This window comes from Phascolarctos cinereus, unplaced genomic scaffold, assembly GCF_003287225.1.
Source record: "Phascolarctos cinereus isolate Bilbo 61053 unplaced genomic scaffold, phaCin_HiC Scaffold_3;HRSCAF=262, whole genome shotgun sequence".
Taxonomy (NCBI): domain Eukaryota; kingdom Metazoa; phylum Chordata; class Mammalia; order Diprotodontia; family Phascolarctidae; genus Phascolarctos; species Phascolarctos cinereus.
This window is the reverse complement of record NW_027555736.1, coordinates 186,055,218-186,079,519: the sequence shown is the minus strand read 5'-3', so window position 1 is coordinate 186,079,519 and position 24,302 is coordinate 186,055,218. Positions and strand designations below refer to the sequence as shown.

General features: G+C 37.5%; 1 protein-coding gene across 1 annotated transcript in view; it reads right to left on the bottom strand.

Annotated features, from left to right (window-relative positions):
• The window catches only part of RTF1 (RTF1 homolog, Paf1/RNA polymerase II complex component), a 48,686-nt gene that overhangs the window by 10,491 nt on the left and 13,893 nt on the right, over positions 1–24,302 (bottom strand). The window contains exons 3-9 of the mRNA XM_021009337.2: positions 14,412–14,559; positions 13,488–13,692; positions 10,921–11,035; positions 8,478–8,589; positions 7,854–7,989; positions 6,716–6,893; positions 4,614–4,696 (exon numbers count right to left, since the gene is read on the bottom strand). Coding sequence (XP_020864996.1) covers positions 4,614–4,696; positions 6,716–6,893; positions 7,854–7,989; positions 8,478–8,589; positions 10,921–11,035; positions 13,488–13,692; positions 14,412–14,559 — 977 coding nt within the window. The remainder of the gene's footprint in view (positions 1–4,613; positions 4,697–6,715; positions 6,894–7,853; positions 7,990–8,477; positions 8,590–10,920; positions 11,036–13,487; positions 13,693–14,411; positions 14,560–24,302) is intronic.

The window sequence follows — 24,302 nt, the reverse complement described above, 5'->3', positions numbered from 1 at the left end:
GGTCTAGGCAGTGGGGTTAAGTGAGTTGCCCAGGGTCACACAGCTAGTAAGTGTTATGTGTCTGAGGCCAGATTTGAACTCAGATCCTCCTGAATCCAGGGCCAGTGCTCTATCAACTGTGCCACCTAGCTGCCCCTCTGATGATCTTAAAAATGGAAAGAGAAGAACAGGAATATAGTGAAGGAGAAGGGAAAGGGAAGGAAGGAAGGTTAGAGAGAATAATCTCACAGAATCAGAATGCAGAAATAGACATCTATACAAATAAAGAGGGGGTAGTAGGTAATTACATGTGAACTTCCTTGTCATCTGAACTGGTCGAAATAAAGGAAGGAGAGCAAGAGAGAGCAAGAGAGAGAGAGCGAGAGAGAGAGAGAGCACTTTCTAGGTGTACAGAAGTATATTTTACTCAACAGGGAATTAAAAGAGAAATGGGGGGGCAGGTGGGTGGGATATTCGGAGAGTAGATGAAGAGAAGGATTAGACCCTAAGCAGAACAAATTTTAAGGATGTACAAAAATATTTTATACCTGGGAATTTGAGGGGATACTCATAAACTGGGGAATGGATGAACAAGTTATTGTAGATAAATGTGATGGAATACTATTATGCTTGAACTCTTAGTAACATTAATGACCAGAGGACTAATGGTGAAACACATCCTATCTACCTCCCTTAGAAAGATGAAGGACTCAGGAGTGGAGAATGACATCAATATTTTTTAGGAAATGGCCAAAGGTGGAAATTTGTTTTGATTGGCTACAAGTTTGCAATGTATTTTTCTTTTTCTTATGTTCTCAATGGGGATTAAGGGGGAGGGAATTGGGAGGGAAAGAAGGCTGATCTTTGTAAACGCCTCTAGACAACTGAGCAGATCCTCTTGGAGAATTATGAAAGACATGGATAAGAACTACACAAAATAAAAAATTAAGCATTTAATGTACCCTGATGGATATTTAGTTACTATTTTAAATCACTAATAATTAGGATTTGCCTCATAGAAACAGGGAGCATCTATCTTTATCATGTCTGCGTAATAAAGGACTTATTCTTTGAAGGTATAGAAAAACACATGAATCTGGGCAATCTTCCTTGGTGGCTTGTCACGTGGTAGTTCAGTGATGGCATCCCTGATCTCTGCTGTGCAGACTGGTCTGTTCCGGCTATGTCTATCTTCGTTCTGTACAAAAACGCTGCTAGAAGCACTACCCATGACAGGAAAAAACTGACGACAAACAGACAAACAACTAAGTGCCCCAAACTAGGATTAAACAAGTTATGGCTTGTGACTGCCGTAGAATATAACTTAGCCATAAAAAGCAATGAATATGAAGAAGTCAAAGAAGAACGACAATACTTCGTTATAAAGTCCACGAAGAGAGCAGAACTACACTGACCGGAATAAAAAAAATGCCACAACAGTAATTAAACAGAAAAGAAAGCAGTTCAAAAGGAATCACAGAAACAAGCGGAATGATTTAGTTATTACTATGTTAATATCAATACACAAAGCTTTTTTTTTTTGGCTGGGGGCAGGGTTGGTGGTAAATAACCAGCATCTATAGGCACATGTACAATTGTTTACATGGTGAACATGAGTAAAATGCACCATATTTGCAGTGCACAGAAGTGGTACAAAAGATAATATCAGAGATATTTAAGACTAGAAGATGATGATATGGTTGCTGAAATGAGGAATAACTGATAGTTTACTTTCTCCATTGGTAACTTCACGATGTTCCTAGACTCTCTTCCCTAGTTACCACTATCCCATTATGTGTTATCTCACCCTGTTAGAATGGGAACTCCTTGAGGGCAGGTAGGGTCTCTTTTTATCTCTATCCCCAGCCCTTACTTAGTACAGAGCCTAGCACATCATCATGTGATGTAGCGGAAGTTCCCCTACATGTTATGTGCACCCCGAGTTGAAGATAAACAACAAGACATAGCCAAAAAACACAAAAGATGAGAAGTCATGGATGGGTTGTGATCTGTACTCAGTGTGTATACTGGAGGGGGAGGAAAGTGGAGGGCAGTCCCTCTACATTAACAAAAACCCGGATTAATTCAAGTGTTGAAGTACTTCTTTGGATGCATACCGTAGAAGCTGACATGCAATACTTATTTTTCTCATTTACAAACAGCCTAATGCAACAGCAGTAACAGCCTAACACGTACTCCTCCCCATCCTTCATCTAAATTAGGCTTTAAAGAGTACTGAGACCATCATGGAGTCTCGGCTGGCTCGAGAGACTAGAGGCTCAAGCTGTTGATGACAGAGGACAAAGAACCACCAGAAATTCTCTGATGGGCAACTCAGGCCAGGGAGATATGCTCTTCCAAACCAACTGAGGCATCCTCAATACCACCTCTCCATCCTTGTTGCATGTCTTTCTGCTGCTAAGACCAAGTAATCTCTTCTTGTTAACAGGTGGATGACCTACAACTGTCTCTTAGTGTCCCAGTGTTGAATCTAAACTACCAAGGAACTGGCCTGAGGATGGCCAAGACTAGAATACTGAATTACAAAATACCTGGGGGTTAAACACATCATTTTAAATTTTCAGGTAAGCCTGTACGTACCCTTTGATATTACTGTTTATCCATTTACATTATGATGGTGAGACTTGACTCATTTCCTATTATAAACTTTCATATTTTTCTATTTCTATAGCCAAACCAAACTCAATAAAACTAAACACATTCCTTTATTTGATGCTGGGTTCAAAACTAAACTTGACTATCTTGTCAAAGATAGGATTTACACCTGAGGATTACCTATATACTATTTCCTTTTTTTCCAGGCCTGTCTCTTTATCTGAGACATACTTCTAATTGTACTCTCAGGCATTTCATTTCCTTTAGCCTTTCTGTAAAGTTTTCTTCTTCCAAAGTCCAGTAATTTGGAAAACAAAATAATATCTTCTAACAATTTTTTTTTACCACGGAGGATCTTGCATTAAGACTTTTAAATATGATTAATCAATATTAAGGATCAACAGTTCCAAGTACTTATGTCTCTGAATCAGATCTTTTAAAGTATGAACTTTTGTTCATGGATTCTTTGGAGTCCTTTGGGGTTACCTGTACATCTTTTACCTTCAAAGAGGATAATTATTAAGTTTTCTGGGAAGGTGATCTCAGGATCAAATCCCACATTTTCTGATTTTAAGAATGCTTTAATATTTTCTGCTTTTTGAAAGAAACTTTGCTGAGGTCTTGGCTGTTTTTTTTGTTTTGTCGCGGCAATTGGGGTTAAGTGACTTGCCCAGGGTCACACAGCTAGTAAGTGTCAAGTCTGGTCTGAGACTGGATTTGAACTCAGGTCCTCCTGACTCTAGGGCCGGTGCTCTATCCACTGCGCCACCTAGCTGCCCCTAACTTTGGTGAGATCTTGATGAATCTTTTCTGATATGTAGTATCTTTGTACTCCTGGCAGTTTGAAGAATCTTTTGCCATATCCCTACATTCAAGTTTCAGGATAATGCACTTTGGATAAGTTCAATTTCAATCTCTCCTTATGAGTTGTGGAAAGTCTACAGTATAATTTGTTTTTAATATAATATTATAATTATATAATATATTATTATATAATTATAATATATAATAATATAATAGTAATATATAATAGTAAGTATTCTCTTAAGAAAAAAAAGTATTCTGGAACACCAAGAATTCTGAGGTTCCCTTTCATGGATCTCTCTCTTAAAGATTTAACTTCTTTCTGAATTGTTTCTAAATCTTTTGGTAGATAACTTATTATCTGAGCTTGTTTTCTTCTTCCACTTCATAATTTCCTATGCTTTTTGGTTATACCCAATGAAAATGCCAAACTCTCTCTTCTCAAGATTCTTAACTGGATCCATTTCTTTTAATTCTTTTTATCATTTACTTTGGATAAGTTGGATTCTTCTCTTAATTCTTTCATTGCATTATCCATCTGAGCATCTCTCTCAGGATTTCCTTTCTGCTGAAGCTATTCTTATACTAATAGTGTTATTTTTTCTGACATCTTTTCTACTCTCTTAAACAATAATTTAAAAAATATCAAAGCTTTCTTTTGGTTTGCTAAATATATTTCTGGTGAGCTTTAATTTTCTTATACAAATTTCTAGCAATTGCTTCTTTTCAGCACTTCTGTTGCTATTTTAATAGGGAGACCGCTCATGAAGAGCCTGACTCTCTTAAGGTGGATCAGTCCACCATTTTCCTTAAAGTCTTTTATATTTCCTTTACCCCACTCCACATTAGTTCTCTTTAGGCAGACAGGGAAATAAGACAAGAATACACTGAGACTTTGAGCTAAGCAATGGAAGAGTCATTTCTAATCTTTACTAATGACTTGCTATGCCATCATAGGTCAAGTTTTTCTCTATGCTTCAGTTTCCCTAGCAGTGAATAAGAGCTCTCTCATGTACCTTTACAGAAAGGTAGATAAGGAAAAGCAGAAGTCGTCTACCACACCCATATATGAATGTGTGCCTGTGTGAACACTATCCACTATTCTATCTTGAATTCTAACCCCCAATATTAAACAGGAAGAACATAACAAATGACAAAAGGCACCTACTACATGACAAGAGAAGGGAAATTCTTAAGAATCCTATTTCTCTTACCTCAGCTGTAATCCTTTGTTTGTCCTGGTGCCACCCAGCTGGTAAACCTTGGCTGTCTCCACAACACCAGTGATTTCAGCAACCTAAGGGAAGAAAAATCAGCCAAAAACATATACTTAAAAGCCTAGATATCCAATTTTCCTATAGTATACCTAAGAAAGTGGCTACTTGACTCCATTCTGACAGGAACATAATGGAGTTGGATCTCTCAATTACTAAGAATAGAAAACAAACTTAAGGTAAATGTATCTAATTATGCCAATGTATCAAATTCCAGGGATTTGAGTATTTCAGATCTAATGTGATTTTTATTTTACTGATGGGATTAATTCGGGGCCTCAGATATCTGGTCTATATCATATGGAAATTTTTCATCATTTTATTTTAAAGGAGTCTAGACCTACAATTTCATTTTTATAGGAAGCTCTCTGTACAGAAACTCCCTCCACTAATGCAGATCACCAATTCACCTGAAATTTAGCCTTAAAAGAGATGACTAGGGTAGTGATGGGTTAGTACATGTTAAAGGTCACACTTGAACCCAGGTCTTCTTGACTCCAAAGTCAAACCTCTTAGACATTATGGCACACTGTTCCTCCAAGTGGTTTTGTGTAAGAAAAAAAAAATCTCTATTTCCTTTCAGATGGTCAAAGTCCTTACTGCCCATTTCTGACATACCTCCTCCTTGCCCTGAAGACAAAAAAGAAACATTTTCTAAAGAAATTATCCCTGGGTTCTAAGAGTCATATGTGGTACCTAGGTTAGCAGAAAGGGATTTCCTCAAGAATTGCATGGCTTAAAGTCATGGATTGTTGGTGGAGTTGTAAACTGATGCAACCATTCTGGAGAGCAATGTGGAATAGACCAAAGGGCTATAAAAACGTGCATACCCTCTGACCCATCAATATCACTTCTAGGTCTGTATCCCAAAGAGATCATAAAAATGGGAAAAGGACCCACATATACAAAAATATTTATAGCAGCTCTTTTTGTGGTGGCCAAGAACTGGAAATTGAGGGGATGCCCATCAACTGGAGAATGGCTGAACAAGCTGTGGTATATGAAAGTAATGGAACAACACTGTGCTATAAGAAATGATGAGCAGGCACCTTTCAGAAAAAAACCTGGAAAGATTTCAATGAACTGATGCTGAGTGATGAGAGCGAAACCAGGAGAACACCGTACACAAGTGATGACTGACTTTGATAGACTTAGCTCTTCTCAGCAATGCTAAGACAACTCCAAAAGACTCACGATGGAAAAAGCTATCCACATCCAGAGAAAGAACTATGGAATCTGAATGTAGATGGAGGTATATTATTTGCTCTCCTTTTCTTTTGTTGTTTTGTTTTGATTCTTCTTTCTCATGGTTCCTCTCATTGGTTCTGATTCTTTACAGCATGACTAATGTAAAAATATACTTAATATGAATGTATAAATAGAGCCTATATCAGACTGCACAACATCTTGGGGAATGGGGAAGAGAAGAATGGGGAGAAAATTTGAAACTCTAAAACTTAAGGAAGTGAATGTTGAAAAATAAAAATTTATAAATAAATTGTTTAATAATAATAATGAACTGCATGGGTTAAACAAGCAAGAGAGAAAGAGGTCTCTAGGCATCTCTCCTGAGTACCCAATAATTTTTTTTATTATTGTAATTTGTTTATGGATAAATCTAAAGCCAATTTCTTCTACTGTGCTCACATGTCAGGTCAAGCAGTAGAAGGGAACATAAGGCATAGTAGCCTAGAACAACTCTGAAATCTAGTTTATGATTACAACGAAAGGATAAAATGACCCATCCCAACTAAGGCACAAATGTATCAACAGCTTCTGATCTTTTTTTTTTTGAGTACTGAACAAAAAGAGCAGTCACTGGGATAATGCTGCACAGTTCTTTATTCAAATACCAACAACTCATTTCCTATATTTGGTTTAGATGGAAATAAAAGCCTTTGTGTGATGTGGATACCACTTGTCACCAACCATCTTAATCCACTGCACATGTCCCACCTTTCTTCAGACTAAAAAACTCTCTCCATTTCCAATGTTGTGATATTGCTTCTTGACTCCATGCAACCAAGAAAACAAATGCTCACCCGATAGACAGGTTTACTGTTGTGGTTCCCAATGCCAATTCGTACAAAGCATCCTGTGACTGTCTTAGCAAAGAAAGGCATGTGACACCACCGTTCTAGCTTGTGCCGTGATAACCGCACCCGGTTCAACTCCTCAGGCAGAGAAACTGGCTGTGACTTTGGAGGGACCTCTTCCTTTCTGGGATGGATAAAGGAGTATAGGATAAAAGTATTCATTATGATCATGCATTACAAGTAATGAGGTACACAAACTCCCTAAATTTAATTAAACAAAAAAGTACCTATTACATGTGAAACACTGTGTTAATAATAATAGCTAATTAGCATTGACATAACGCTTTTAAGTTTTGCAAAGTGCTTTACAAATATTATCTTATTTGATCCTCACAACACCACTATAAGTTTGGTTTTATTATTAACCCCATTTTACAGATGAGGAAAATGAGGCAGGCAGAAGTTAAGTAAGTTGTCCAGGGTCATACAACCAGTGAGTGTCTGACACTGGATTTGAACTCAGGTCTTCCTGCCTCCAAGTCCAGAGCTCTATCCACTGAGTCACCCTGCTAGACATTAGAGATCCCAAGACTGAAACAGGCCAAGGTCTTGCCCTCAAGGAATGGGAGATTAGATAGTACATAAATAATGTAAAGCAAACTATAATATGTTAAGTACATAGGAGAGGTTAAAACAAGTACTAAAAGATAAATTCAATTTATAGAATGTACACTCAGGAGAAACCTGCAATTCTTTGTAAAAACACAAACTTTAGGAAAATGACAAGAAAGGATAAAAAAGGACAAGTTGTCACATATTGCACCAGTAGGGGGCCTCAAAACAAAGAGAAAAAGCAGGTTGTTCTAAGACAGATGATGATCTGATAGAGTCAGGAAAGTACAGAAACTTGTTGAAATGATTTAGAATCTGTTCTCTTATGTATTAGTAGTCAGATGGCAAAGTGGCTTGGTGTGTTAGCCAGGACCAGAGGGAGACCTCAGCTCAGAAATGATAACCTAAGTAAGCTCAGACAGTAAGTTTACAGGTGAAAGGGGTTTTTCACAATACTGGGAAGCTCCTGGGTCTTCCTCATGATCAGACACACTTGACCAGAGCCCATAAAATTAAGATATTGCCCACTCACTCCTCTTCTTCATCAGATGATGTCGTCCTAGATGAGCGATCAGTCTTCTCACTGGATTTATCATCCTCTTCCTCCTCTTCGTCATCAGAGTAGACTTCACTTGTTTTTAATGGCTGTTTTTTGGCAAGCAGCTCAGCTGCAAAGAAAAGGAGAATCTTTGGCTTGGTTCTCAATGACATTGGAGGCTGAAATAGCATTCATTCTTACAAGAAAATCATAGCAGGGAAGGGAGTGGAGATGTCTGTTTTGGTCAGCATGTCAAAATTAAAGTAAGAGGCAGATTCTCAAAACTGTCCAGATTCTGTCATCTCGGGATATGATGCAAGGATCCCATGGTATTGTGCTAGGCACTGAGGACTATCTACACTAATGAATATCTAGTAAGTCTCTATGCACCGCAGTATAAGTTGATCATCTCACACTGGTGTTCTCCTTGAAACTGACCAACAATTTAGTTAAGGTAAAAAATTCCAAGAGTCTCAAGACCCCTTTGGGGTCTAGGGAAACTGAAGTAGGAAAATTAACTAGGCTCTTGGAAATGATGCCCTGATGGAATAGTCATAAAGATGCCATCCCTAACACAAAGTCAAATCAGGCTCAAACTCATCACTGACTTTGTCTCACCTGTTCTATTCTTCCGTTTTTCTCTCTCTGCTTTCAGTTCTTCCATGGCCTGAGACTTTTTGTCTAGTTTTTCATCCCTCTTGGAACGTCGCTCTTTGTTATGGGACATGACCTAGGAGATTGATGGGGTGAATATGCATAATGTGTTTTGCTTTTAAATTAGCAGCCCATTGGATAATTTCCACATACATAGCATCAATCACATTCCTTTACTTTAAATCATTGTTTATTATTATTCTTTCTCAAATTTAAGATTTATCTGAATGGAAAGTACATCTCCAAATATACAAACAAGATAGAGTAATAAAGATTCTGCTGTGTTTCACAAGACATTTTTTTTGTTCCTGATTTCTAAACAGCTTCTAGAATGAAACAGAAACTTGAATTAGAAAGCTAGTCTAGTTGTGACTTGCTGAGTGCTGATAATGTTAAGTGAATGGAAAAATGGATCTATGTCAGGAGTCAATGTGTAAAGAGCCAGATAGTTAATATTTTAGGCTTTGCAGGTCAAGAGGCAAAACTGAAGTTATTACACAGGTACTTGTATAATGAGATAAAAAATTTCCAGAGTTTTTATTAACAAAATTAAAATATAATAATTACTATTATAATGTACAATTTTTTTGTAATACTGGTGTAGTAATGAGGAGGACAGAATTCTTTACTTGGGGATAACCTTTCAGTAAACTGTGGTTCAAAGTCAGCATTCCCTACCATTGAAATTGATTGCAAAAGTTCATCAGCCAATGCTGATCTATAATGAGATTTTACATACTTCAACTTTGAAAATATCTTTCCACAGAGACTGGTATTGTCAAATACATGACAATCAACCCATAAGCATATGATTTTAATTGACCATATTCATTATTTGAACAGCATATATAGAATGCTGTTAGATTCTTTTCTTGATATTTGCCTTTTATCAAGTTTCAGATTAATAACTTCCAATGGAAAGTTGAGTGAAAGATCCTCAATTACACAGTTAAAAGGATTTTGAAATGTGAAAATTTCTTTTGCACTTGCATTGAGGTTCAAAAATGGCTGCTAGAACTGTAATTTGAGCTTAGAAAATATAGTCATTGATAATCTGTGGGAATGGAGAGCTTGTTCTTATTTTAACTTTTAACAGCAGGGGAAATGTATAAAGTAATTCAACATTGTTTTTGATCCAAATATTAGTTCTCATCAAATTGACTTTACCTCAATAAAAATTTTGCATGTGTATAGTTATCCCTTCCACATTGAGGGGGCTAGGGGTATGGTACCCTCACAATCTGGAAAATTCATGTAAAAATTTTTGGCCCTCCCTTTGTACCAGAGAAGAAATCTGAATTATTGTGGTATTAAAATATTAAATATGTTGACATTGTACAATAACACACATACATTTTATGCATTTCTGAGTTTCTAAACTTTTTCTGTGCCATCTGCTGGCCTTTGTGTGTTGTTGGCAGCTTTCACAAAACTCCCCAAATTCCCATCTAATTTTTTATATTAATCCATGAAATATTGAAACTGCAATGGGGAAAGTCCTGATGTAGAAGGGGTAACTGTACTGTTTTGATGTTAACATGTAGATTAAATTCATTAAGAGACATCGTCAAGTCTGAAGCAAAAGATAATTTACAAAATCAGGGTTCAATGATAGTGATGGAGGGTGGTTCCTATTCATATAAATTTCAATCTTGGACCTGTGCCTAAAAAAAAAAATGTTCCCCCTGCTTCTTTTCTTGTTTTGACGTGATGGGTATGGATGAGTAATTAAAATGTCATGGAATGACAATCCTCATGGCATTGAAACACAGTTGAGTTACAACTGTGTCACTTGGATTTGTGGTGCACTGAGCAGCAGTGTGATACAATGAAAGCCCCACATACAATCTGTCACAACTACTCAACTCTGCTACTGCAGTGCAAAAGCAGCCACAGACAATTAACCAATAAGTGAGTGTGGCTGTGTTCCAATAAAACTTTACTTAAAAATGTAAAAACCATTCTTAGTTCTCAGGCCATATAAAAACAGGCAGTAGGCTACATTTGTCTTACAAGTTGTAGTTTGCTGACTCCTGATTTTTTGTCATTAAGCCAGGATGGCAAAACTCTTTCAAGTTAAGTGGGGAAAAATTTATACCATCTTGCTCTAAGGAAAGGCCAAAATGAAAAGATAATACCTTCTTAAGCCCTAGATTTATCCTAGGAAATCCTAAAGGACACTTCCAAAGCCAGAACTAACACAGTATGAGAATGAGAAAAAAACCCAAACATCTCAGAGTTAAATGAAACTCAAGACAGAATTGGTATAAAATACTTTAACAGGTCCAAATGGAGCATACCACGAGCACAACATTAATCTTGCTTAATAAAAGTTTGTCAGCAACTGTCTTTACATGACAATACCGACACTCTTTCAGAGGACACAGAGAATGGATGAATTTCCTACCTGGGATTCTTGAATCTGTGTGAGTTTTTTCTTCTCTTGTTCTTCTTCTTGTTTTTTCTTTTTTTCTTTCTTTTCTTTTTTCTTGGCTGTTTTTAATTTCTTCTTAATTTCAAACCTGGTAAAAAGATATTCAAGAATTTTTAAGAATCTACGAAATACAAATAAAGGTTAATAAAACAAGCTCATGAACTGAAATGCAAATTTTGATACGAGAGGGTGATGCTAATAAGCCATTCGGCCTTTGAAAAAAGGGTTTCAAATACCTGTACTCTACCCAAATTAGTGAATAAGGGAGCTGTACTAAAAAAAAAAAGTCACTTGAAGAATAAAGAGAAAAATCCCAGTAAACAAAACAAAGCAGTCTGAAACTGGAGGTGCTAGTCTTTAGATTTTTATAACACTTAGTTCTTTCCAGTTTCAACTCAATGTCATAGACAAGGATATTACCATATAAGAAGGAATACTGAAAACCCTGGGCAAGTCCCTTACCTCCTATGAGCTTTAGTTTCCTCATCTGTAAAATAAAGTAACTGAACTCTAAAGTCCCTTATATTTATTCTAAATCTATGATCCCATTATTAATAAGACCAGATCTAAATCTAGTCTTACCTTAAAATCCTGCTAGGAGACAATACTTTCAAATTTAAAAATGGGGACATGGAATCAGCTAAGCATTTGCTAATCAATTTTCAATTAACATAAAAAAAAAACTTCATCCTGGCTCTTAAACACAATGAAAAGTGGGGCAGGAGGGCAGTAAGCTATTCCACAGATAAGCAACAGGGGAAATACCAAATCTTTTAATTCAAGCATCAGGGCTAAACCCCTAAATTTTGGAAAAGAATACATTTATAATTTAGAACGCAAGCACTTCAAAAGCCAATCTGTAAAACCAAATGGCTATGAAAACAGTTTTGCTTATTTTAAAATAATTTCACAAAATCTCTAAGGTGGAAAAGATTTCACTTGCCCATTATTAGTTCCTGAACACAAATCCCTTCCATAACAAACCTGACATCTTCATCTAACCTTTGCTTGTAAACTACTACCATTTCCTGAGAGCATTCCATTTTTTGACAGCCCTGATAGGAAGTTTTTCCTCACATTAAGCTTAAATATGCATTTTTATAACTTTTGCCAATTACTCCCAGACAGCTATAACAGTCTTCCCTTCTCTTTTCTGGGTTAAACACCCTAATCACATCAACAGATTCTCATATGGCATGGTCTTAAGGCTCTTCATCCTCTTTAGTACCTTTCTCTGGATATTTTCCAGCTTGTCACTAACCTTCCTAAAAATGTAGTACTCATAACTGAACACAACATAGTAGATGGAGGTCTAACCTGTAGAGAAGGATCATGTCCTTAGTCTTGGACACTATGCCTTTCAATGCAGCTTATGAATATACTAGCTTTTTTGGGCTGCCATACTGAACTTGAAGCTCACTAAAGGCCTGCCCCAATTCATTCTTGACTGAATTTTCTAGCCAAATATCCCCTAGTTTGTACCTGAAGTTGATTTCTTGAACCCGAGTGAACAATTTTGCATTTATTCCTATTAAACCTCACCTTGATAGAGTCAGTCTAATGCTCTACCCTGTCAAGATCTTTTTAGACACTGTTATTTATCATGTTCGGCATCCCTCTAAATCAAGGGTTCTTCACCTTTTTTGTGCCACAGATCCCTTTTAGCAGTCTAGTAAAGCCTACAGACCCCTTCTCAGGATAATGTAAGTTGCATATATTCACTGAAAGGAATGCTAAATTCCAGTTAGAGATTACTGAAAATTAAAGATGTATTTTTTCCCTCTCATAAAGCTCCCAAACCTCTTGAAATCTATCCACGGATCTCTTGTGTGGGTTGATAGATCAACTCCTGATTGGTTATTTGTGTTACCTGTAAATCTGATAAGCATGCCATCTATATCTTCATTCAAAGTCATTGATAAAAATTGTTATTATTGCAAACTACTACCATTTCCTGAAAGCATTTCATTTTTTGACAGCCCTAATAGGAAGTTTTTCTTCAATTAATAATATAAAATCATATATTATTGCCACAAAGGCAATCAGATTCCCAGAATACATTGATGAGCTTGCCTGCATATTCACCTCATAAGTTCTAGGTTTTAAAGCTTTAATACCTGAAAATTAAGATATGTTTTATTATTTTCTCATGACTTTCTTTAGTAAATCAAATATATCCACCAATATCTGTTCTAAACAGAAGACTGGTTTTCTGTATAAGAATCTTTATGAACAGTATTTGTTATCGAAGAAAAGCAGAAGAGAAGAGAAGGAACAAAGCAAGGATGCTATAATACATTCCCTGACATGCAGGAAGGACGTAACTTTGCCTTTCCTCTCAGAGACATGGTTAGGAAATTTAGACAAGGTTCCAGACCATATCTGACCTATGAGATATAGCTACCATTCAAAGTATAGTCTAATGCTCTATAGCAACAGTCACATTTCCCAAGACTAGTTGCTATTTGGAGGTAGGGCTTGATGGGAGGGGGAAGAGAGGGAGAAAAAGAGAATAAAGGACATATAACCATAACTTTTACCTTCTCTTCAGCACCTCTCTCTTTTCTATCCTGTTAAACAGTTCCTGTTCCCTCTCCTTCTCTGTCATTTGTTCTAAACGGGCCCTATCTTCTTCATCTCCCATGAGGTCTTCTCCATATCCATCATGGAATTCCTCATCCTCAGAAGAAGAATCCGAATCTGAGCTGGAGGAGGAACTGTTACTGTCTGAGTCAGACACTTCACCTGAAATAAAATCCTAGGTGTTAAGAGTATAATATGAATGAAGTTGATGAAACCACACAAAATGTATAGGATGTCCACTTGCTGTCCTTCGGTCCATTACTATGCAAAATAAAAATGGTTCACAGCTCTAACATCAGCTCTAGCTCATTGAAAAAACAGAAAAGAAAGTTTAAACACAGGAGAGCAAACCTGAGTTCTCAATGAGCCATCGTTAAAAGACACTAAGACCGAATAGGATGAGAAGAGTCACATGGAAAAGGAAGAGAGAATCTAATTAACTAAAGTGTAGATATTAAAAAAGGCACAAATTAAATTAGCAATTTAGCAAGATGAAGTCTGTGCCCAAGTCAGTTATAAGTTGCAAAGTTATTTTGAAGGAAAGTTTATTATTCTAGCTTAGCAATTTCATACGAAGATCTAGTTATGACAACTGATTCCTGGAATTGGTTTTACAAGAAAGAATTTCTAAAAGTAACTGCATGTGTGTTTGTGTGTCACTTAAGGACTTTTCCTCTCTGTCAGGTCTTCAGTGATCAAGAAAAGGAACTCAGCTAACACATTTTCTTAGTATTTGCAGATGACAAGATATGGCAATTCTAATCAACTACAGATAAAACCTTACTCTATATATAGATGGTCCAACTTCACCTTTTTAACAACTTTAGCACTTTCAAGGGGAGACATGAACTTCCAGCTAGGTCTGGAGACTCTTGTCTTACCTTCTTCGGGGGCTGAACTCTCAGCTGAGCTGTCTTTGTCGGAGCTACCCGAGGAAGCAGCTTTGTTTGTCTGTTTTTTCATGGTTCCCTTCTTCTCTATCTTCCCAGTTTTTCCTTTTTTCTTATTTTTTGAGCCTCCAACTGTCCACTGCAAGGAGAAGGGGAAAAACATGACAGAAGGATTCAAATTTCCAAAGGAGGAAGAAAAATGTGTAGTTTATCCCAAGAGAATGAAACATGAATTAAATACCTGCTGTGTGCCAAACACTGTGCTACATCCTGGGGATTCAAGAAAAAGAAAACAAAACAAGCCCTTCCCCCAAGAAGCTGCCACTGTCTGGGGGGAGACATGATGTACACAAATATGCATGACAGTTTTAAAATAAACACAGGCTAATTTTGAGAGGGAAGCTGAGAGAAGGCGAGAGAGAAAGAGGGAGGAGAGAGATATAAGGAAAGGCCCTGTGTAGAAGATGGCACCTGAGCTGAGTTCTGAAGGAAACTAGGGATTCCAAGAGATAGGGCTGAGACACAAGTGCATGCTAGGCATGAGGAACAGCATATGCAAAGGTAAATGGAGTGTCATGTGTGAGGAGTAACAAGGCTAGACCAGCTTGTACTTCAGAGTGCTCAAACTGAAGTAATGTATGATAAAGTTTGCTAACTTGAAGTGAAACAAAATTCAACAGCAGCCAAAGTGGAGAAGTTGGAGAATCTAGGACAGGGCTGAAAGGAAGCTCTTCTCCTCTCACTGTGGAGGAGATATTAGAAGTCACAACAATCCTGAAATAAACTACCTAGGATAGTCTGTGCCGTTAACACATTCTCCTATACTGCTAATCTGATGAAGACTTATAAGATCTATAAGACATCAAACCTAAGTAAAGTGAGAGTGAAATTTCTTTTAAAAATCAGACTGTGTGCAGCTTGTACCTGAACCCTAAATAAAAGGGAGGGGATAAAAGAGAAGAGTAACATTCAGTCCCCTGAGGCCTAGTCTTTGCCTGTGCACCCACAATGAACTGCGTTCCTCTCCCAGCCTGGCACAAAAGACCTTTCCAAACAACCATCCAGGCTGTCTTGGGCTGGAAATTTGTTTCACTCTGTCTTTTTGTGGGTTCTGCTGCTCTAGAATTTGTTTAGAGCCATTTTTTACAGATATTTGGAGGGGCTTGGGGGAGAGCTCAAGCAAGTCACTGCTTTTACTCTGACATCTTGGCTCTGCCCCAAAAGAGTATTATTAAATAGGGGTTGCTCAGGATTAGCCTGGGAAAGTGAGAGGGAACAATTTTCATGAAGCACTCCTATAAGCAGCCCTACTGTGTATATATATTTGCGAGTACCAAATTCATCAAGAAAAGGCATGTTTTACAAGCACATACCAAGAACAATCACGAAGCCTGCAATTCAAGCAGCAGACTGGCTGCAAGGTTCTTAACTGGTAAACCAAAAGATGTTGGGCCATATTAATATTCTATGAAGAAGGCCCCAACGATAGTATTACTACTACTACAACTTTATATTTAAATAGTCCTTTCATATGCATTACTTCATTTAATTCTCACAAGAACCCTAAAATTAAAAGGCAGGGATCACCTCCATTCTGCAGATGAAAAAACTGAGGGTTAAAGAAGTTTACTAATGAAGTTCAGTAACTGACAAAGCTATAATTGGAATCTGATTCTGGGTCCTAGTTTGGTGCTTATTCTGCTGCCTCAAAGTTGATACAGAATTTAATTCTACAAACATTTATTAAGTGCTTAAGATGGGCCAAACAGTCTCACACTCAAGGAATTTCTATTCTACTGGGGACACAATGTGTAAATAAGTATGGGGTTTTGACTCTGCCCTTTGACTTTAATAATCCTAGGGAATCAGGCCAGTGTAGATTTACAAATGTCTTATAGTTTACAGTCTTAGAGTTGCTTGGAGGCATGAAGGTCAACTGACTCACCTAGTCCTTATCAGGGGCAGGATTTGAAGCCAATTCTTCTGACTCCAAAGCTGGTTCACTATCTACTATATCATGATACCTCTTGAAGGCAAATACAGTATATCTGAAAAAGCTTAGGATTTCAAATCAGAGAAACTGGGTTCACATCTGGGCTCTGCTACTGATTAGCTGTGGACCTTGGGCAAGTGGGTCTACCTCTCTGGGTGTCAGTTTCACCATCTGTAAAATGAGGATGGAGTTTGGACTAGATCAGTGGAACCTTTTTAATAACAAAAAAAAATTTATTGAAAATCCCCAGGAAAACTTGATGTACTACTCATAATATTTTTTCATATTTATTCATTAAGTGTTTACATTAACTACAATGATAAATTAAAACTTAACATTATACAATTATAAAATTTCATACTCTGGTGGAGTATACAGAACACAAATGAGAGTATGTATATGCATCTTACAATCTTCTGGAAATCAGTTTGCTCTTGAATGTCAAAGCCCTGTGGCAGTTTGGAAACAATTTGATGACAGGTTGAGAAACTGCAAAAACATGCTGCCCTTGGTCAGAAGTGATCACAGTCTGATGCAATCACTGAATAAACACCAAAATCATTGTGCACATGGTCATGACAGTTCTGAATTGTGGCAGAAGCACGCCTGTAATGCTTAAAACATACACATGCTTCTTGTCACAGAGAAAAAATATATTTATAACATAACTGGGCCATTTATTTGTTGCTTAAGGCACTACTAAAAAAATTTTTTTTTTTGCATTAAACACCTTTGACCATTGTCTCAAACATGTCTAAGAACCACTAAATGCAAACCTCTGCATTAGACAACACCTAAAAACCCACCCTAAGAGACAGCTAAATGGTGCAGTAGATTAGAGTACTGGGCCTCAAGTCAGGAAGACCTGAATTCAAATCCGGCCTCAGACACTTACTAGCTGTGTGACCCTGGGCAAGTCACTGAACTTCTGTTTGCCTTAGGAAATAGCAAACTGTTCCAGTATCTTTGCCAAGAAAACCCTATCAACAGTATTAGTGTGCTACAGTCCATGAAGGGTCAGACATGACTGAGGAACAAGGACCCACCCAACTCTAAATTCTATGATTCTACATGGGAGGATCATGAAGGGCTTCATGGAAGAAATTGGCATGTGAGCTAATCCTTGAAGAAGGATAAACATTCTGAGAAGGAGATGTGGACCACAGCATGGGGGTTATTTTCAATAATATAGACTGTAGGAAATGAAATGTAGAGATCAGGTAACAACTAGTACTCCAGTTCAGCGAGAACAGAGTTTGTGAAGGGAACAATGTAAAATAATGCTGAAATAGAAGAGTTGGAGATATGCCTGTGGAGGACCTTGAATGCAAGTGAAAGGAACTACATATTATCCTAGAGGAAACAGGGAGCCACTGAAGATTTCCGAGCAGCGATATTACCCAGTCATTTCTGTGCCTTAAGAAGATTACTTTGGCAACTCTGTGGAAGGGTTAGAAAGGGAAGATTAGACGCCAATCAGGAAATCATTTTAATAGTCCAGGGAACGGGTGATGAGAGCTGAACTAAGGCCATGACCTTGTAAGTTAAAAGAAGGCAACAGGAGTGAAAAGTCTGGAACTATTATTGAATGATTTGGCAATGACTGATTGACTAAATGTGGCGTGGAGAAGATAAAGTACAAGGATGACTGAATTATATAAATGGGAAGATGGTGGTACCACCAAGAGGAATATGGAAGTTTGGGAAAAGATGACTCGGTTTTGGAGATGTTGTGTGGTCCAGCTGCTAATGGGACATCTGGCTAGAAATGAGTAGCATTAAAGATTAAATTCAGAAGAGCAATTAGAACTGGGTACATAGATTTGGGAGTCATTTCCCTAGCAAAGATGTATGGGGGGTAGTAATTGAGTGAGTAAAAGGAGAGAAGAAAAGGGGCTTCATAAGAGCCTTGAGAAACACCTACATTTAGAGTGCAAGAGATGGATGTTTATTTAGGTGGCAACTAGTTGGCATGGTGGATAAAATGTTGGGCCTAAAGTCAGAATTCAAATCCTGCCTCAGACAAATACTGTGTGACCTTATGCAAATCACTGAAACTGTTAGCCTCAGTTTTCTCATCTGTAAAATGGGAATAATAATACCTAGATCCCAGGGCTGTTGTGAGGACCAAATAAAATAGTAATTGTAAAGTGCTTAGCACAGTGCCTGGCGCATGGTAAACACTATATAAATGCTAGCTATTATTATTATCATTATTATTATTTAGCAAAGATGGTTGAGAAAGAATGGTCATATAGGCAAAAGTAGAACCAGCAGAGAATAGTGTCCCAGAAACCAAGAGAGGAGGATACAGTGGTCCAAGGTACCCAAAAAGAAAAAAGAGGATTTGGGGCAGCTGGGTGGCACAATGGCTAGAGTACTAGCCCTGAAGTCAGTAGGACCTGAGTTCAAATTTGACCTCAGACACATGATACTCACTAGTTGTGTGACCCTGGGCAAGTCACTTAACCCCGACTGCCTCACCAAAAAAAAGAAGAAGAAGAAGGAGGAGGATGAGCAGGAGGGAAGATCACCTGGTTCGGCACTTAAGAGATCACTAGAAAACAGTTTTAGAGCAGTAGTCTTGGAAGGCAAATTGCATGGGACTTAAAAGTAAGTGGTAATGAGGAACCGGAGGCAGCTACTGTATACTAGTTTTTCAAAGAATCAGCCTATGATTAAAAGGCAGGAAAGATAGAAGCTACAATGGCTCAACAATACTGCAGGATCATGTGAGAAAACAGTAAAGAGACAGCAGTTTGGGGTCACTGGTGCACATACTATCAAGGCCAACTTCCCCCTCTTCTCCTGTCCTTTCTTCTCCCTGCCCCCTCCCATTTGTGTTTGGTATAATCCAAAAGCATAATTGGGATTGGGAGTGGAACATTAAAATAGCTCCCTGAACTCACCATGAGATAGTCTTAAACAGCTGTCTACTCATTAAGGTTACTGCCCTTTCTACTCCTGATGGAAAAGGCAAGCCACATGGCATAACACTGTTTTGAAGGTTTTGGTTTCCTAAGATAGTCTTAGGTTAGAGGATAGGAAATCTCTCCAGATAGGAGCCTGCTATCACTGGGCAAGAGGCATTGCATTCTCAGTCTGAAGGACGTGGAAAGAAACAGAAGGTGGTCTACCTACTCAATAGTGCATTATGAGCAAGTGAAAAGAAGAGCACAGACCAAACTGGGGGGAAAAGGAGATGCTAATCATAAGAAGAGATAAAATGCACACTGAAACAAACCAATATCACAAATATTCTACATAAAGTCCATTATATCAGTGACAGTAACCACCAAAATCAATAGCCTCTTTGAAATCCTTATCTTCCTTGATTTCTCTGCTGACTTGGACACTGTTGACCACCTTCTCCTGAATACTTCTCTACTCTGGGTTTTTGAGAGATGGCTCTTTCCTGGTTCAACTGCTCCTTTTTAACGTCCTTTGCTGATTCACTTATCCATGCCTACTAACTGGAGGGTCCTTTTCTCTTTTCTCTCTACACTCCCTAGTTGCCAGTGTACTCCCTCTCAGAACTACCCTGAATTCATTTTGCATGTTTTGTATGTACTCATGAGCACCTATTGTCTTGGTCTTCCCAGTGCTTAGCATAGTACTTGGAACACAGCAAGGCCTTAATAAATGTTAACTGACTGACTGAAGTTTATGAGAGGTCATGGCTGCCTTCTGCTACAACCTAACCAAAAAGGATATTCCTCAAATACCCCTAAAATCCTTAAATAAGATGTTATGGATTTATTTAATGAATGTATCTACCTCTCTCAACCCCATATCTATATTTTCAAACTGTCTACCTCAGGATAAAAACTCTTAAGTTTATCAACTGCAGTGTGTAATGGCAGTTCATTTTAGATTAAAAATCCATTTTCAAGGCGTGTATTCTAGTACTGCAGAATTTCTTTTTCTTAAAAAAAATAGTATTTTATTTTTTTCAATTACATGTAAAGACAAATTTTAACATTCATTAAAAAAAATTTTAGTTTCAAATTTTCTCCCTCTCTCCTTCACCTCCTCCCTTCCTAAGATGGCATGCAATTTGATACAGGTTATATGTGTGCAGTCATAAAAAACATATTTCCATATTAGTCATGTTGTGAGTACTGTAGAATTTCTTAAACAAAATTATATTCACCTCATTCATATCTTTTGAGATTAATAACTCCTATTTATGTAGTGCTTTAAGCTTTGCAAAGCACCTTCCTCATCTTATAGGTGAGGCAACTTCAAATCACTGCGATTCTGTCTCATGAGATGGAAAAGTCCTTAAAACAAATTCTATCTATAACCATCCCTAAGGGTTTTACTCTTTCAAGTTCTGGGTTTGCATGTTCATTATTGCTGCTTCAAAATTTCTTCTTTCTTTGAAATGGGTGGTCATTTAGAGAAGGGTGTAAGGAGTAATAGAGAAATGTTACTTACCCCCTACAAAGATATTAACTAAATAGAGGAAGTAAGGAAAGTAGTGTTAATGATTATTCTACTTAGAGCAATTTAATAATTGTTTTAATAATGGTTGGGAGGGATAAGTCAGAGCTCAGAAAGGGCAGAGGTAGCTGAAAAGTAGAAGTAATGATATCTGCTCTTAAAAGACACCTATAACCTACTTGGATAAAAAAAGACTAATAAAATGAAACCCACAGGATAAAGGATAGTATACCATCAAACGCTAAACCGATTGGTATAGAGTCTAGATTATAAATATGCTATAGTAGTTTAAAATTTGTTGTAACTAGAGTAACAGCATTAAGTAAGAAGGTCTATGAAGCAGCCTTATTATGCAAAACATGTGTGATAGGATTTTGTCAGTATCTAGGTACAGTAGTACCTCCCTTATCTCACAACCTTGACTATCTGGGACTAACCACAAGCAAAAGGTTTATGGGGAGCCAAATTACATTATCATTACTAGAAGGTAATACATTTTGCTCAGGAGAGACCCCCTCAGATCCTACTCAGAGGTTATTCACCTTTAAACAATTTTTAACAAGCTTCATCATCTGTTCCTTCAGACTATAAGCAGATTAGAAACAACAAATTTGAGGGAAGGCAGGCACACTAATAATAAATAGCAAACCATGCCAATAGACAAGAGACAGGACACAGTTAAAAACACAAAAGTTAGATGTAAGAACTCAAAAAGCACAACAATTCATAGCTATTTCAGGGTTAGGGCAAAAAGCTTTATAGTCTCAATATTTACTCCTGAAACTATGGAAACAAAAAAGTTTAGGTACTTAAAAGAGTATCAGCTATTGAAAAAAATGTATTTGGTTTAAATTCATGGGAACTGGATAAATAAGGTATTACCTTACAGTAAATACTTCTTTTAAAAAAAAAAAGCTGACTCAACAGAAGAATGGAAAATATTAAGAGTTAAGTCTTTAGAAGCAGCATTTGCTTTCAATGTGTTAATATAAAGGTATTAAAAGTACTTAGGTGATTCTTTTACTACATATGGCCTTATTCCCTACATCAACATTTTTGTTATCCCAATAATGTTATAACAACATTATTGTTATTGTTATCATTAATAAATAACAAAGCTAAAATAGTGTTCTATTACTCATAATTGTAATTAATTTAGATGGAACCTTCTATACTAGCTGCCCTCCCGCCCCCAACCACCACTCCCATCCCCTATTAGGTCAAATCACTGTGGCTTTACTGAATCTAAAAATGTTGAGGCCAACAACATTGAGCAAAGACAATTGCTGGTAGACACCTGGAACAGATATGGACAACAGGAAAGTAACTGTAGAGCAATCAGGAGGAAAAGGCAGATTCTGAGAGGTGTAAAATTGAGAGGGAAATAGAAAGTGTAAATTACCAAAGGAATAAGAGAAGAGAAAAGAATGGGCCTGGAAGACACAAGGAGGCAAAGACATAAAAGAAGAGGAATTAGAGAAACCTGATCAGATTGTTCCATTACAGGATTCTGTTATTAAAGTTTCTCTTTCCATTAATTTTACCTTAAAATAAAATGCTGGGAGCCCAGGGAATCAACACTGACAGACTATATATGTAACCATTTTGCCTAGAGACTCCACCCTGCTTATATTTTCCATTTTAAACATTATTTAGCTAAAACTTTTGCAGCTAATAGAAAGTCCCAGGGGCATGGAGTGAGAGTCCAGGCTCGGCTCTTATTTAGCTCACAAGGCAAATAACCATAGCTTCAAAAAAGGGCTGGATGTCTGCAAGCCTGCTGTCATAAGAGGCTGGCATTTTAATACCAAGTAAATTTGGTTTCAATGCGCTGCATGGACTGTAGTCCACCAAACAGCAGGCTCCTCCTTGGGCCAGTCACCCTACCTCTGCCAGCCTCCAGAAAGGGAGGGGTCTGCATCAGAACACTTCAGGTTTCCTTCCGGCTATAACAGCGTATATTCTCTTTTCCTCCTTGCTGCTCATGCCATTTCTTTTTTAGTGATACATTTTGTTGTGGCACAGTCATTTCCCAAGCACTCCCCCACAGAACCTTCCCACAAAAAAGTTAAGCAAAGTGCCTAATAAAGTGATTGTGACTGCCAGGATTGTGACTACCTCACTCTTACTAGTTATAAACAATGTTTCTATCAAATATACAAAACACAGTGCTGTAATATTTCAATCTTTCATCTATTTTAGGAGGTTCAGGGCTTTCTTAGAACTCTTATTTTGTATTTTCAGGTACGTTTAAAAAAAACCAACAAAACAATCCAATGGGCCTAGAGAGCAAGACTTAAAAATTTATCATTCTCTAATGACAATACTCATGATAATCCTCAAACTTTCCTCTTTGCAAGCATCTATCTATACATATACACACATATATACATACACATGTGCTTTTGAAAGATATCCTTATTTGCTTTCTAGATAAACCTGATACATGATGCCCTTTGCATCTATTCATCCTTAAAGAAAAGAATGTTAAACAATTTTTGTTTTTCCCCCTACTTTGCCCATTTTAACCATTTGCTAGTGATTGCTTGCTCTAGCATAGGATAAAGTATCCATTAACCCTTTAACACCTAACTGCTTTAATAAGCTGTCTTGAAGATGGGTTAAAATATACAAATGAGAGGTATAAATGACAACTTCAGTATGCTTTCACTTTTGGAAACCAGGTTTCTGCTATACATAGACTGTTATCCTAGCAAGGAACCTTCATCACTGCTCATCTAACCCAAACTCTTCATTTTATAGATAAGGAAACTGAGGCCCAGAGAATTTAAGTGACTCAACCATAGCCACATGGAAAAGTATGGTTATTGATGGATGAAAAGGGAGAAAGGAACAAACAAGATACTGATTCAGATTTTGAGGCTCCTTCAGAAAGCAACTTCCCCTCCCAGAAAGTCTCCAAGGATGCAGAGAATTTGTGTTAACAAAATCATTTAGACCCTCACTGGTTGTAAAGGGCTTTAAAAGTAGTAACTCTTGAGTTATCTTTCTCACTTTATAGCTTAAGAGACTGGGATACATCCTCAATTTTTAAAGTACGCTTTGCTAAATCAGTAGTTACTAGATCAGAGGTAAATGGCATAGACCAAGCGTAAGCAACCTTTCAAAAAGGGATTTGGTACAGGATGCAGGTCTAAGTCACCCCCCCTCCCAAATAAACTCCAGTTGCTTCCTACTGCCTACTCCATTAAATATATAACCCTCTCTTTGTCTTTCAAAGCCCTTTATAATCTAGCCCCTTCCCCCAACACTTTCAAGTCTTACATCTTCCCTTCTCATGTTCTATGATCTAATGACATGGGTCTCCCTCTGGTTCCTCCAACAAGTCACTCCATTTCCCAGCTATGGATTTTCACTAGATGTCCCCCAATGCCTGGAATGTTCTCCCTCCTCATCGCTGTCTCCTGGCTTCCTTTCAAGTC